General features: G+C 32.6%; 1 protein-coding gene across 12 annotated transcripts in view; it reads left to right on the top strand.

The window, feature by feature from the left end:
• Nucleotides 1–13,241, top strand: part of NAV3 (neuron navigator 3) — a 549,850-nt gene that overhangs the window by 379,428 nt on the left and 157,181 nt on the right. For all 12 annotated transcript variants that reach the window (XM_035334661.1, XM_035334665.1, XM_035334615.1 and 9 more), the window contains 2 exons: nucleotides 7,215–7,287; nucleotides 10,741–10,918. In XM_035334661.1, the coding sequence (XP_035190552.1) occupies nucleotides 7,215–7,287; nucleotides 10,741–10,918 (251 nt within the window). The remainder of the gene's footprint in view (nucleotides 1–7,214; nucleotides 7,288–10,740; nucleotides 10,919–13,241) is intronic.

The following is a 13,241-nucleotide window of genomic DNA, read 5'->3' on the forward strand; positions in this document are numbered from 1 at the left end:
ATACTTGTAAAATGAGACCATAGGAGTTTATTTCCCATTGGACCCTTTGAAAGTCTTAGACCCTATTTTTCAGTTCTAGTTCTAGTCGAGATAAATCTGAATAATAATAATAATAACAGCAACAACAAACAACAATAATAATGTTTCTGTAACAAGACCCTCCCCTTTGGAACACATAGGAATCACCTATTCACCTATTGGGGATAACAGAACAGTGTAGTGAAAATCCTATAAAGATTTTTCAAATATGATTTCATGACAACTTTTCTCAGAATACAGGTAAATCATCAACAGTGCCAAATTGAATGTAATGTATGCATGGTATAGAAGGTGTTTCTTTTGATGACTTAGGTTACTGATTGGTACTTTTCTAAATACCGTATTTTACAGTTAATAAATATTTCTTATTTTTTTTCTGAATCGGGTACATTTTGTCTCACAAAATATATATAATGCAAAGTCATTAGGGAGTTTTTATATTTTAATTGTATTACCATTTGAAAAATTTTCTAAAAAAATTCTTTTTTTGAAGAGGTGAGAAGAACCTGAAGTGTGCTAAACATCTGTTTTCAAGTGAAGAACAAAAGAGGGTTCTCAACGCCAAATATTATTTCTGTGATCATTTAAGAATCCCTCAGACTACCAAACACTATTGGAAATGTGGGATTTAAAGAATGGATAGGCAGATGGAGAAAGATATTGGACTGGGTAATCCATTTTGCTGTACCAGTTTTAATCTAGGATGATGCTTTTGGCTTCAGCAGAACCTCCTTGGAGTAAACTGGCTAGCAGGAACATGCATTGGGGCCCAAGTTGCACTGTGTGCAATGTATGAGTCAGCAATGAACAGAAACTGAAATAAACTTGTCTTTCTCAATCTCTGACAACAGCTTTAGGTGTAGCAGGCTATTCAAAATCATAAATTTGGCCAAAAAGTAGATATTCCAGGTAGTGGAAGTTGTTTGCTTGTTTGTTTGTTTTGTTTTGTTTTTGTTGTTTTTGTTGTTTGTTTGTTTGTTTACTTTTTGCTTTTAATAAGTATATGTGAGAACGTACGTGACCTAGTCTCATACTGCTCCCCATTATACCAGTGAGGATGAGTTTAGGCCACGTACCTTGAAATATTTTTCCATTTCTTCCAAGTCATTCCATATAACTAGGTCTACATGGACAGTTTCATACTCTTCCTGGCTCCAAAATGTGTACAAGAAATGCTTTTATCCACACATGAACATGTCTTGGTTGCTTGCCTGAATCTCTGTTCTTTTTAGAATACACAATTAAGATCAGAGCTAAGACTAAACCAGTAGCCAGAACTCTAAAGGCAGTATTTCTCCATTGGAAAGTCAGAAATACAAATAGGATCTGCTCTTCCATTTTTCATTTTATTCTTTTTATACAGACTATGTATTGTGAATATTTATAGTCCACAATGCTATCTTTAATTCCTGATTTGTGTTTTTATTTGGTTTTGATTCTACTAGTACTACAGAACTTGAATGAGAATGTACTGTGTGGTAAAAATACATAATATTCTGCTTTTTAATTAATTTAAATACATTAACCTCCTGCTCATCTTTGTGATGAACGTCCATACAAAAGTGAAAGTGAAATGCAGCTCTCAAATAAGATTAATACTCTGGGGAAATTATTTAAGAATAAATCTTGCTGGTAAAGTGGATTTGGAGAATATCTCATGTCATAGTTCTAATCCCAAAGGACATCTATTCAATATTCATTCAATAAATAAATAAATATCAGTCATTAGAAACATGGGTGAAATTTTTACAAAGCAAATCTTTTACCAGCTTTTATTTGGGGCTTTGTATTGTGGTTCAGAATGTCAAAACACATACAGAGCTATGGAAGATAGTGCAGAATGATGTGCTGACAGAAATTACAGTTTTACATTTGATTCCAAAATAATCAAGAGAAATTTAGAAGCATATATGTGTAGAGCGTGTTCTGTTCTTCAGGAGTAATCCTGCCAGAACTACACAAATCTCAACTCACATATACGTTTGTATGTTCTCATAAACTATGCTGTCATAAAGTTAACAAGAAAAAAAATTAGCCAAGCCAAGATATTTTTCAGAGCTTCTTACAAATACAGAAGAACATCATGCTGTATTAGTCATCATTACTTGTCTTCTGAGTAGCCCACAATTAAATTGATGCTTGGAAGTGAAGAAAGTGTTGTCTGCCAGAAAAAAAGAGATGAAAGCTAGTCTTGGTAACAGCAGAAATAACTATTAAAAAAAATAGACATATTCTATATGTTGAGTCACTGGTGAGTACAATCCCACAAATGAGCTCTTCCTGTAAGTCTGCAGACTGCTGGGTATTAAGTACTACCGTTTATCTACATGCAAGTCCCACAGTCTGGTTTAGTGATTTATTTCAGTCAGTAAAAATTCAAAAAGCTACCAGTCAAAAGCAGATTACCCACAACTACAGTATTTAATATGTTACAGTAGTTTTGCAATGTATCTCCTTTGTATGCCATATAATGTAATAATAGTGTTGCAGTTGTAATATTGCTGCTTATTTGTACATAATTGTTTTAAATATAATCCCCTAAAATGTGGGTGTAGAAATATCTTGGGAGTCACTACTATTTATGGTGTAAGTATTTCAGATGCATTTTTCACAAGGTTATGTGTACAAACAACATTAAAAGGATTTGATTTACACAAGCAGCTTAATAATTAAAAAGCATAATTCAGTAGGCTTAATTTATAAGCATCAAATGATGTTATCTGATGATGCCTACAAATCTAAATTCCTAAACTATCATCCTCTTAGCTGAGTTTACTTGCACCCATGAAGCTGGAACTACAATAGGACAAATTATTCTTCAGTTTTGATAAGGAAATGGTTATATTATTAGATATGATAGTCTTTGTTTACCTCTGACAAGCAGTCTCGTGTAATATTGATTGGCTTTCGACATTGTTATTTGAATAGCTAAGTGGACAAATACCTACATGGCAATGAAGCTGCATTATATCATTATTTATTTAATTATTCAATTTTTAGGTTTTAATATTTTTAATGTGACAAATCTGCTTTTCAACACACTTCATTTCTTTCAGTCTTTTGAACCTTTATTATAAACTAAGTGATCTGAAACAACGTTTGTGAGTAACAGTGATGTGAGTTCAGCAGCACTTAAGCTTAGCAATTAAGCAACACAAGCAATGTTCTTATCAATACAAGAAAATTTGATTCGCTTTCTGTGTCTTGATATGTAAGATTTGGAATCTGTGTATCCTGATTTATGTATTGAAGCAAACTACATCTGCTACAGCACTGTATTTCTTATGATACTGTTCATGTTAATGGGAAACATCACCTCTGTTGTGAACTTGTGCTGTTTGAAAGTAAAATTCATTGCAAAATTGTGGACATATTTCATAGAATTTGTATGGTGTCTATATGAAGTATTACAAAGCAAAATCCTTAGTCCTTGATGTTTAAAGCAGGTAGATTTCTATATATGCAGTGTTAGCACTCGGAGTTTACCCCAGTGTATAATAATGCCACCACTAACTACTTAAATAAACATGGGCTTCGGGGATTCATACCACTCTTGATTGAAACAGTATTGAGGAGTAGAAACTGCCTGAAATCTCTTAGAGCTTTTGTAATTGAAAAATTACTCTCATCTGTTGGTAAGTTTGAATAAAAAGTGTTTGGGGTTGCTAGGGTTTGAGTTCAAAGAATAACTGGTTTGCCAAGGCAAGAAGTAGGTAATTAAAGCAATGTTTATAGACACACTGAAAGCTTCAAAATGGGACAACTTTAAGGCTAACTTCTAGACTGGAAAGGAAAGAAAGTGAAAATAACCCACAAATGTATTAATGGATGTCTTATTGAATCTTCTAACAGTTCCTGTGAGTTTTATAGTAACTGCAGTTATTATCAGAAAAATGACTGTAAGAGTTATATTCTGACATTTTCTGTGTATTATGTGGCTGTGAGTTGCCACACCAAACTTGCTCAATTCACAAGCCAGAACAAGACTTTATTATATAGCTAACACTGCAGCCACAGTCTATTGTCTGAAAGTTGGCCTCTGTTATTAATTCATGCAGCACCACCAACAGGAATGACTTCGGACTTAAGGTTTGTGTTACAGATCTCTTGGTGAACCATGAAGCAAAACAGAATTTTCTTTGTAGTTCTGCAGTATATTAAGTCACTGGTGTTAATGACTTGATTTGTCTGCAAGTTTAAGAGATGTGATTTCAAAGACAAGTACAAGTAGATGTATACATGTAAACTAACCAGGCACTATTTCTATAAGATAATTAATTTTAATTATTTTTCATCTGAAATGTATGTTAAGATTTAGGCTTGTTATTTTCTAAATATTTGTATTGCAGGTAGATATTGAGATGTTTTCATAGCACTTAAAGGTTTAAGTGGGCCCTAGAAAATTACATGTTTTTTATAGCAATGGCCTCCTGAAGTACCGCAGAGAACACGCCCATTATGAAAAATGTCTTGGTTATTCTAGGAGATCTGCTAGGAAGTATTGATTTGGTTATTTGGAGGTGAGCATTACTTACTTCAGTCTTTTTTTTTTTTTTTTTTTTTTTTTTTTTCCCTTTAGCTTCTAGTACTTAGTGTCAGAACAAAATTTCCCATCTTTGAAGTAGTTTCAAAGTAGCAGTAATAGTTTGAAGTTCTACATTAATGCTGATTTGTAAGTTCAGAGATGCTCTTAGTTATACAGCTTATATCCAAACAAAAACAAAATAAAATTTCTGTTAAATTATTCAGGAAAAATTCCATTTGAATTGGTTTCTTCTGTACTTGACTTAAACCTTGTTTAAAGGTCAAGTAGAGATATTCTCATTGTGTTCTTTATTTTCATGGCTGGTCCAGGTGTGTAGTTGGAGGTCAGGACAGAGCCAGCCCAATTCCTTGCTGTTGCCATCAGGAGTGGCTCAATCAACCTGTCCCTCCTCCCCATCTTCCACATCCTCTCCCAAATCATGCCTTTCTCAGGCTTGGACACACCCTGTCCTCCACTGACTCCTGTGCTCATCTGACTGCATAGGAAACCAGAGTGACTAAAATACGATTGTCTGTTTTGCTGGGTGAGTTTTCTTCACTGAGCCAGCTCCCAGTGTGCTCAGAGAAGTGTTGAAGCCAGACGAGGTGGCAGCAGCAGGGCTTTATGCCTGGGAGGAGGAGGTGAGGAAGAAGCAGATCATACCATTTTATCTGCAGCTAACTTTCAACTCATTTGGCTGTGTCACATCACTATCTCTTATGAAATGACCTAGTTTATTTATTTATTTATTTATTTATTTATTTATTTATTTATCTATTTATTTATCTATTTATTTATTTATCATGATGTGAAGCTACATAAACATTTAAGAAAATGACAGTTAATGCCTGAATATCTGCAAATACAGTGCTTGGCCAGAGCTGAGCTGGAGTAATCTCATTGATTTAGAGGAATGGCTATACCACTTTCACAGATATACAGATTGGTGACACCAGCCAAACTGATTTATGAAAGCTTAATTCTTAATTGTGAACACCAACTTAACAGTAACTTTAATAAGAGTTAGCTGCAGAGTTTTTTTTTTTTTTTTTTTTTTTTTTTTAATTGATTTAGGAGAGAGATTGTTTATTGTTCAGTATATATAGTAACATGTTCTTAAAAACAGTTAAATAAGTGTAGAAGACTTTTTTAAAAAAGGTTGTTACTACTGCTTTGGAGTTTATTGTGCTTCACAAACTCATATCTAAAAGTTTTGTAGATGCTTATATGTCCATAAAAACTACCTGTGGGTCAAGAAAGTCTGTGTAAACTCATAATATATACTTCTAGGGTCAGTAGTAAAAAGAATGTTTCTATTCCTTTTAGCTACTAATATTTGCTTAGAATAAAGGCAGAACTGCAATCATAGAAAGACAGGAATAGTTAGGCCCTCCTCTCAGGCTAGAAAAGATACTGTCATCAATAACGGACTTTTCATTCCAGAAATGAATTTACCCCTCACATTATAAGGGTTGAAAGTTTTGTAAAATGTGTAATCATTCAAATAAAATTAAGTGCTTGGACTTGATCTACTCCAAGTTTATGGTTTTGGGGCTGAATTTTCCTTATTTATTTTAATATTTTTCAATGAAAATAGGCATTTAAATTATATTGTTAAATTTTTATATGTGTGCGATTAGTCAAATTGCCTTAAAAATTCTGTCAATCTAAAAAATTAAAATTTAAAATAATGTCTCTTGAAGCCACTTGACATAGGACATCTCTTTACACTCCATTATTTTGTGTTGATAAGAACATGTTTCGACATACAAAGTTGTTAATTGAGAGATGTCACATTTACACCTATTATTTGCTTCATAGAACCTAGGAGAGAGGGGGAAAGCAGGAATAGACAGTGATTCAAGTTATTTTTTTTGGAACATTCTGGCTCCCTAAACTGAAAAACAGAAACATGAAAAGATTTAATTTAATGCTGTGACTAGTCATTGTACAGGCAGAATTGTGATTCTTTTATTGGTCTGTATTTAGGCTACAGTTTTTTCTGCTCTTCCCTAGAGATGTCTGTAGCAACTGTAAAGTTCTTCTAAACCATCAGCACTAGTGCAACTACTTACCTGTCCTTTACTAAGGACACTTTTCAGGGTATCATAAACTTTAATTATTATTTTTTTAGCATGAGATTTGAAGGACAAAAATAGAGAATAAGAGATCACTGTGACATCATTTTCACAAAATTCTACATCATTCCAAGGAACTACTTTTGCTAAAATATTTGTTGGGTGTTTTACTTTCTTATTTTCAGCTCATTCAGTCACCCACATCTCCAGACATATATTCAGTGTCTAATCCCATATGGATACTTTCATTACTGTTTGTTTGTAGTGTATCAAATCCAGTTTTATGTTAAGTAGGTGGGTTGCTGATTTGCCAGCATGCCATTCTGGATTGGGCATTTATGAATTGTTTTTAAGCACCAAAGTGGACAATGAAAGCTTTATATCAGCTCCCCAGTTAGGAGTAATCATTCTTGCTAAACTTTGGTAAAGAGCTGTAGTATGCAGTGAATGTAAAGTATTCATTCCTAGGCTGTTTTTTTTTTTTTTTTTTTTTTTTTCTCTCCCTACATTTTCAGTTTAGTACATTTTGTCAAATAGTCTTATGCTGCTTGTTATTTCTGTTCATATTGCAGATTGAGAATGTTGATGTCTGCCTTAGCTTTCTGGCAGCCAGAGGCGTAAATGTCCAAGGTCTTTCTGCGGAAGGTAAGAGAAGCAGATCATCAGAATAAATAGTTGGATTCTTTTTCCCTGAAAATTAATTTCTGTAATACAGACTATTTGTACTTCTATACCAAACTACATTCTTGAGTGGAATTCAAACGTAGATTACTATATTACAGTGAGAGAGAGAGTGAGAGAAAAATTTAAATTTCCCTTTAATTTTCCCTTAAAAATGAACCAAAAATTCAGTATGTTTATGAAACCTAAGGCACATTTGAAAATAATATCTTTATTTTCTTTTCATGTTTAATCTTTTCATGTTATCTCCACAATATTAGATAGGTAGAATTTTTTCCATGTATACATTTCTCATGTATGGGTTTGTGTGTGGGTTTCAAAACCACAAACACCGATATAAAAATCTTGTTCAGATGTGTAAACTCATGGAAGGCTTTTTTTTTTTTAGGAGCATTTATTACCAGTAGTAATGTTGTAAGGATGCCTACGAAAATTATTGAATTATTTTGATACACTGTATTAAGTGAATGAGCAAATGGTCTTGCTGCCTATATTATAACCCTCTTTAATATATTAGTCCTTGCCTGATATACTTATAAATGTATAAAATCAAAACCATTGAAATGCTAATACTTTTTAATTAATATGTAATATTTGCCATATTAAAGTAAAATTAAGTCTGGTGGATACTTTATCTTGCAGATTAATACAATGTATACAAGATTTTGGCCTGTAAAGGATTAAGTAGTTCTGCAAGGTGCTGTACATCTTCAAAATCCCTTTGACCTCTGTGGCTGCTGAAGCTTTTAGTTATTAACAAGATGCAACCTTATATTATTTTTGCACATGGTACAACTAAAAGAAGGCAAAATACTTTTTTTTTTTTTTTTTTTTTTTCAGACATTGTAAATTATTTCATTGATTTTTAGATCACAGAAGAAAAATCTTGAATGATATATCTAGTGTTTGATTTTAAATTTAACTCACCATTGTCATCCTTCACCATCTAGTACCTTTCTAGTACCTTAACAGAAGTGTATCATAACCATAACATGTACTGTCTCTTTTTCTGTACTTCTCAAATTATGGAAAGATCCTTAACTGATTCAAAGGAACCTCTGTATGTACTGTAGATACGACGATGGGATACTGAATATTTACATGTTGCCATTGATCTCAAAGCTGTTTAGAAATCAATTTTTCAGTAAAGACTATTTTTACATGCATACAAAATAAGAATCAAGTGTGTGAAGAGCATAAATTTATTACATGAGAATACTCTTCATTGTGTGATACTATGACACAACACCCATTTTCCTTTCTACTTCATAAAAGTAAAATTGGATTGCATTCTGTAACATATGCCTTCATTCATAACTTTTTTTTTTTTTTTTTTTCCTTCGAAAATAATTTTAGCTAGAAGCTTGGAAAATAATTTTAGATAGAAGCTTTAACTCTTTGGCACTGAGTGCAAATACTACCAAAAGCAATAACGCAATATAGTTTTAAATGCAAAGACTATTTTAAAAACACTTTTATTAATCTTTAAAACAGAATTTTAATAAGGCAGACTTTGAGTTCTGACGTAAGATTAAAACACGTTTTGCTGTTTTGCAGTTGGTTGTGACTCCAGTACAAATCTAATGTCTTTGCAGTCATGTTAGTGCAAACTGACACAGAAGTGTGACTCCTTTAAATATATCATTTCTAGCATGTACAGTCCTGAACAATTTGCTTGAGGGGAAGGAATTGAGAAAAGCTGGCATGTTTTTTTATCATTCAATTATCAGGTTAACTTCATAGTGTTTTGTCAGCAAATTTATGTATAAAATTAAGTGTAGAAACAGGTAAGGCTGTTTCTCATAATAGGCTTTGGTGAATGTGTCTTGTCACATAAATTGGGTCATTTATTAATGCATGCTTCAGACAGTTTCTGGAACAACAAACAATGATCTTAACAAAGATTAAAGATTTCACAACCAGTTTCCCACCTCATTTCAACACTTGAGCAAGGAGGTCTAGAATCAAAGTTGTTTTCCAGTCCTGACTGCAAAATCTGTACTGGAGAACCCAAATGATAAATAATAAACCAGTTGCTACAAAGGAAAACACTCCCCTCCTCTTCCCTACAAGAGTTTAGTACATATTAGAATTTTCATCTTCACAGGGAAGAAGAGGAAGTATGGATACTCAGAACAAATTTCCACTTTGCAAAGTACATGGTGATGTCCAGGATTGTGTTTGCTTTTGAGAAAAGATCGAGAGTCTAAGGGCTCCAATGTTTGATGGTCTGTTCATATATGCATTAACATTTCACATAATTTTATTAAAAGGAAGTTAATATGGTTCAAAATACATTAATATGACAGTGCTTGTTTATAAACTGTGTTTTGAACATTACCTAAGAAAGGCTATGTAGCACATACAACACAATATTTAGATTTGCAGGAAAGCCAGAAAGATTGTAATGTTAGGTTACAGGTCTACTGGCCTAATGAAAACCTTTCACAAGAAGTCCAGTGCCAAAGAAAATTAATAATGAATATATGAACAGACCTAAGTGCTTCAGATAATTTCATTAAAGCCCCCTGAGTCATCTTTTTCTGACACAGAGATCTGTTATAAGCAAAGAATAACATTAGCCTTTTAAAATCTTTATCTCAGGCTGTGCAAAGACAAAGAAGAAGGAATGGGATACATGAGGATGCTACTTTGAGTCAACAGAATTTCATATGGGAAGCTATTTTAGCCTCAAGTGAAAGCTGTAGTTTTGAAGTCTTTATTAATCAGTACTGGCAGTCTGACATAGAAACCTAGAAAATCATGTAATTAGAAAGTTCATAGATGTAATCACACAACTTATGGTTACCTCTTTTTATTCTTGTTTTCCATTAATCTGCATCTCTTATGTTTCTTACTAATTCTTGTGAATTCATGATACACTTAGGAACAAGTTTGTTACCATCTCTTTCCAATTTTTTTAGCAGTCATTATTTACTTCCACTGTGCACAGAATTTTACCAAGAATCCAGAAGAGGAATTGAAAGCAACTAGTTAGAAGGGGAGTGTTCCTAAAGCCAGAAATAATTCAGATTTTAATAGTTGTAAAAGAAGCTTCTCTGCTTCCTGAGAATCCTTGTACTTTGTTGAGTCTGTGTACTGTACACATTTGAGATTATATATATTATATAAGGTTATGTTTAACCTTCTTTATGACCATGCACATTTGACTCATCATGAGGACATTATGGAGATATGTGTTTCTTGCAACAATGACACATAAATAATTAAAGATAACAAACAATAATATATCAGTGACCGTTAACCTGTCCCTGATTGTAGAGATAAATGCAGAAAGGCATAAGCATGTATAGGTTTATGTACATAAATGTTTGAGTATAAAACTGTTACAAAGTTGAAAGTGCAAAACCACAGATTTAACTCATTTCTCTCTCTTTTTTTTTTTTTTTTTAATAGAAATAAGGAATGGAAATTTGAAAGCCATTTTAGGGCTGTTTTTCAGTTTGTCTCGGTACAAACAGCAGCAACATCATCAGCAACAGTACTATCAGTCTTTGGTGGAGCTACAACAGCAAGTCCCTTCACCTTCAGCTGAAAGCAGCCAGTCCAAAACACACCAAGATATGCAGTCGAGGTAGGTTAAAAAGTTAATTTTCTTATGTGTAAAAGCTTTTTATTTGCCTGTTCAAAAAGGAGATGTTCTTATGGAAAAAAAATAGTTCACCTAAAAATAGGCTTAAAAGACTAGCTTTTTTTTAATTGTTATTTTTGTACCAGTTATTTTTACAATAGATATAGGAAAACAATATTTATTTGTCTATTTGGTATTAAGCTTACATTTATTGAGAGTAAAGCTACAGTGAGTGCAGAAAACCTTCCCAATTAAATTTAATTCAATTTTTAGTTAATTTTAAGGCATTCTTCATATTTGTTTCTACAGTCCTTTGAACAGTAAGAGATGGTTAACACATCCTCAGGTTAGAATATTGATTTTTTTTTACTTTTTTTTCCTCACATGGGGAGGCAAAATACATGAGGAAAGACACAATAGTTTCATTTATTATAAAATCTTTTTGTTCCCATGCATTTTGTGGGTGCCTAATCCTATTCGTGTGGTTTTTGACATATATATTTTTTATCATTCTGAAGTTTTTTGTTTCTTTTAAGAGGACAATTTAAGATTTAGTTAATAAAGCAAGAAATTCAACAGAAAACCTAACTTGAATTACATTACTCTCAGACCTCAGACAAGCTGAACAAATATTTTCAGAAAGTAATTACCTATCGGCCATGACAAAAGAATCAGCTTTTAGTACAAATTGCTATTGAAATGGAAAGAGTATTTTCAAAGTATACTTTATTGAGAAAGGGAAAAAAAACAAACAAACAAACAAACAAAACTATTCACACATAGGGTTAAGTAAAGTGAATTTTTAATGAAGAACTTTATATATTGCTCTGTAGGTATTAATACTTGTTTGTACTTGTTTGATTTAATATTTGCTTGTTTAAAAGATTTTGCATACTTCATTAACGATTGCATATCTAGAATGTGATAAATCCATGAGTAAAAGTATCAGACTACAATAATTAAATTTTGGTTCTTGAGTTGTTAACATCTAAAATACACTTTCCTGTTTATAATAAACAGCCTATTTCTTCAGTTGAGTAAACCTTTTGCACTTCAGCCCAACAGAAACCTTTGCCTTGAAACTAAGAATGTTATAAAAATAAGTTTATAGCAAAATGTTTTTGGTGTCATTTCTGATTATCTTATTTGATACAAAAATTAAGATACACTTGCATTTGCCTGGGACACTACAATGTGAAATGCATTTTTTTTTCTTTGCTTCTGAAAATTAATATCTTTGAATGTTTTTTTATGTGAAGTTTGCTATTAACATGCAATCTAGGGAATTATGGCACCATCCAGGAAGACTCTGAGCACTCCGAACATTTTCTGAAGTTTGCTTTCTGTAAGACATTTAATACTGCACAAGAGGAAATAACATCTAGTTACTCAAAAATCAGATGTTGTTTTCTATCATAAGTAAGATATTTTTATTGTGGGTCTAGAAGTGTTCACTGCTTTAATCAGTGGAATAAAAGGCTTAGCCAGCTGTATGCAAATACCTTTGGTTATTGGGTTTCGTTTAGAATTTAGTAAAACTGAAACATTTCCTGCTTTTCCAATTTAGCCATAGTGTATTTTTAATAAAAATAGTTATCATGTTCCTTTGTATATCACCACTATTGCAAAGAATTCTGTTTGTCCAAAAAAGCTTGGAGCAAAGCAGTTGTTTATGATTTGGAAGACAGCGACTGCACACTAGTCTTTTGTCTGCTCAGGAATGGTCAGCAAAGGGGGGAATGGAATTTTATAAAGCTTTCCTTTCATTATAATTTCCCAAGATCTCCTTCAGTGCCTTCAGTCCTTCAGTGCCTATTTCTCCTCTTCTCCTTTGCCATGAACATACTTCATTATGGAGAAAGGAAATCTTCCTATGTCCAGAACCCCAGTTTTCATACTTCCATAAAGCAACATCCCAGGATGGTTTAATGAGATTTCTACTTCCATCACTGTGCTTTAGACTTCCTACTTTAATGCTGGGTGTCTAATACCACCTCATTCCTTTATATTTATATCCATATTGTTGATAGTTATTTATAATCATATTTCAGCTACAAAATTTTTCAATGTAAAAAATTGTTATAGCAAGATTAATACTGTCTTTTTTATTTCCTACCTTTAAACTGAAAGCAAGATTTTGTCTGTTTCCTTTCTCAAAGAGTAAGATTTTCTCTACCCATACATTTTCTATAAATGCTGTAAAGATAAAGAAAGATCCCTAGTTCTGGAAAGTGTGTGAATGAAAGATTTTTATCTTCTGTTGTAAATGTTTCTAGTATTCTGAGAAGTTAACAAAACAAGGAACTTTAGAACTTAGAAACAAATA

This window comes from Oxyura jamaicensis, chromosome 1 (assembly GCF_011077185.1).
Source record: "Oxyura jamaicensis isolate SHBP4307 breed ruddy duck chromosome 1, BPBGC_Ojam_1.0, whole genome shotgun sequence".
Taxonomy (NCBI): domain Eukaryota; kingdom Metazoa; phylum Chordata; class Aves; order Anseriformes; family Anatidae; genus Oxyura; species Oxyura jamaicensis.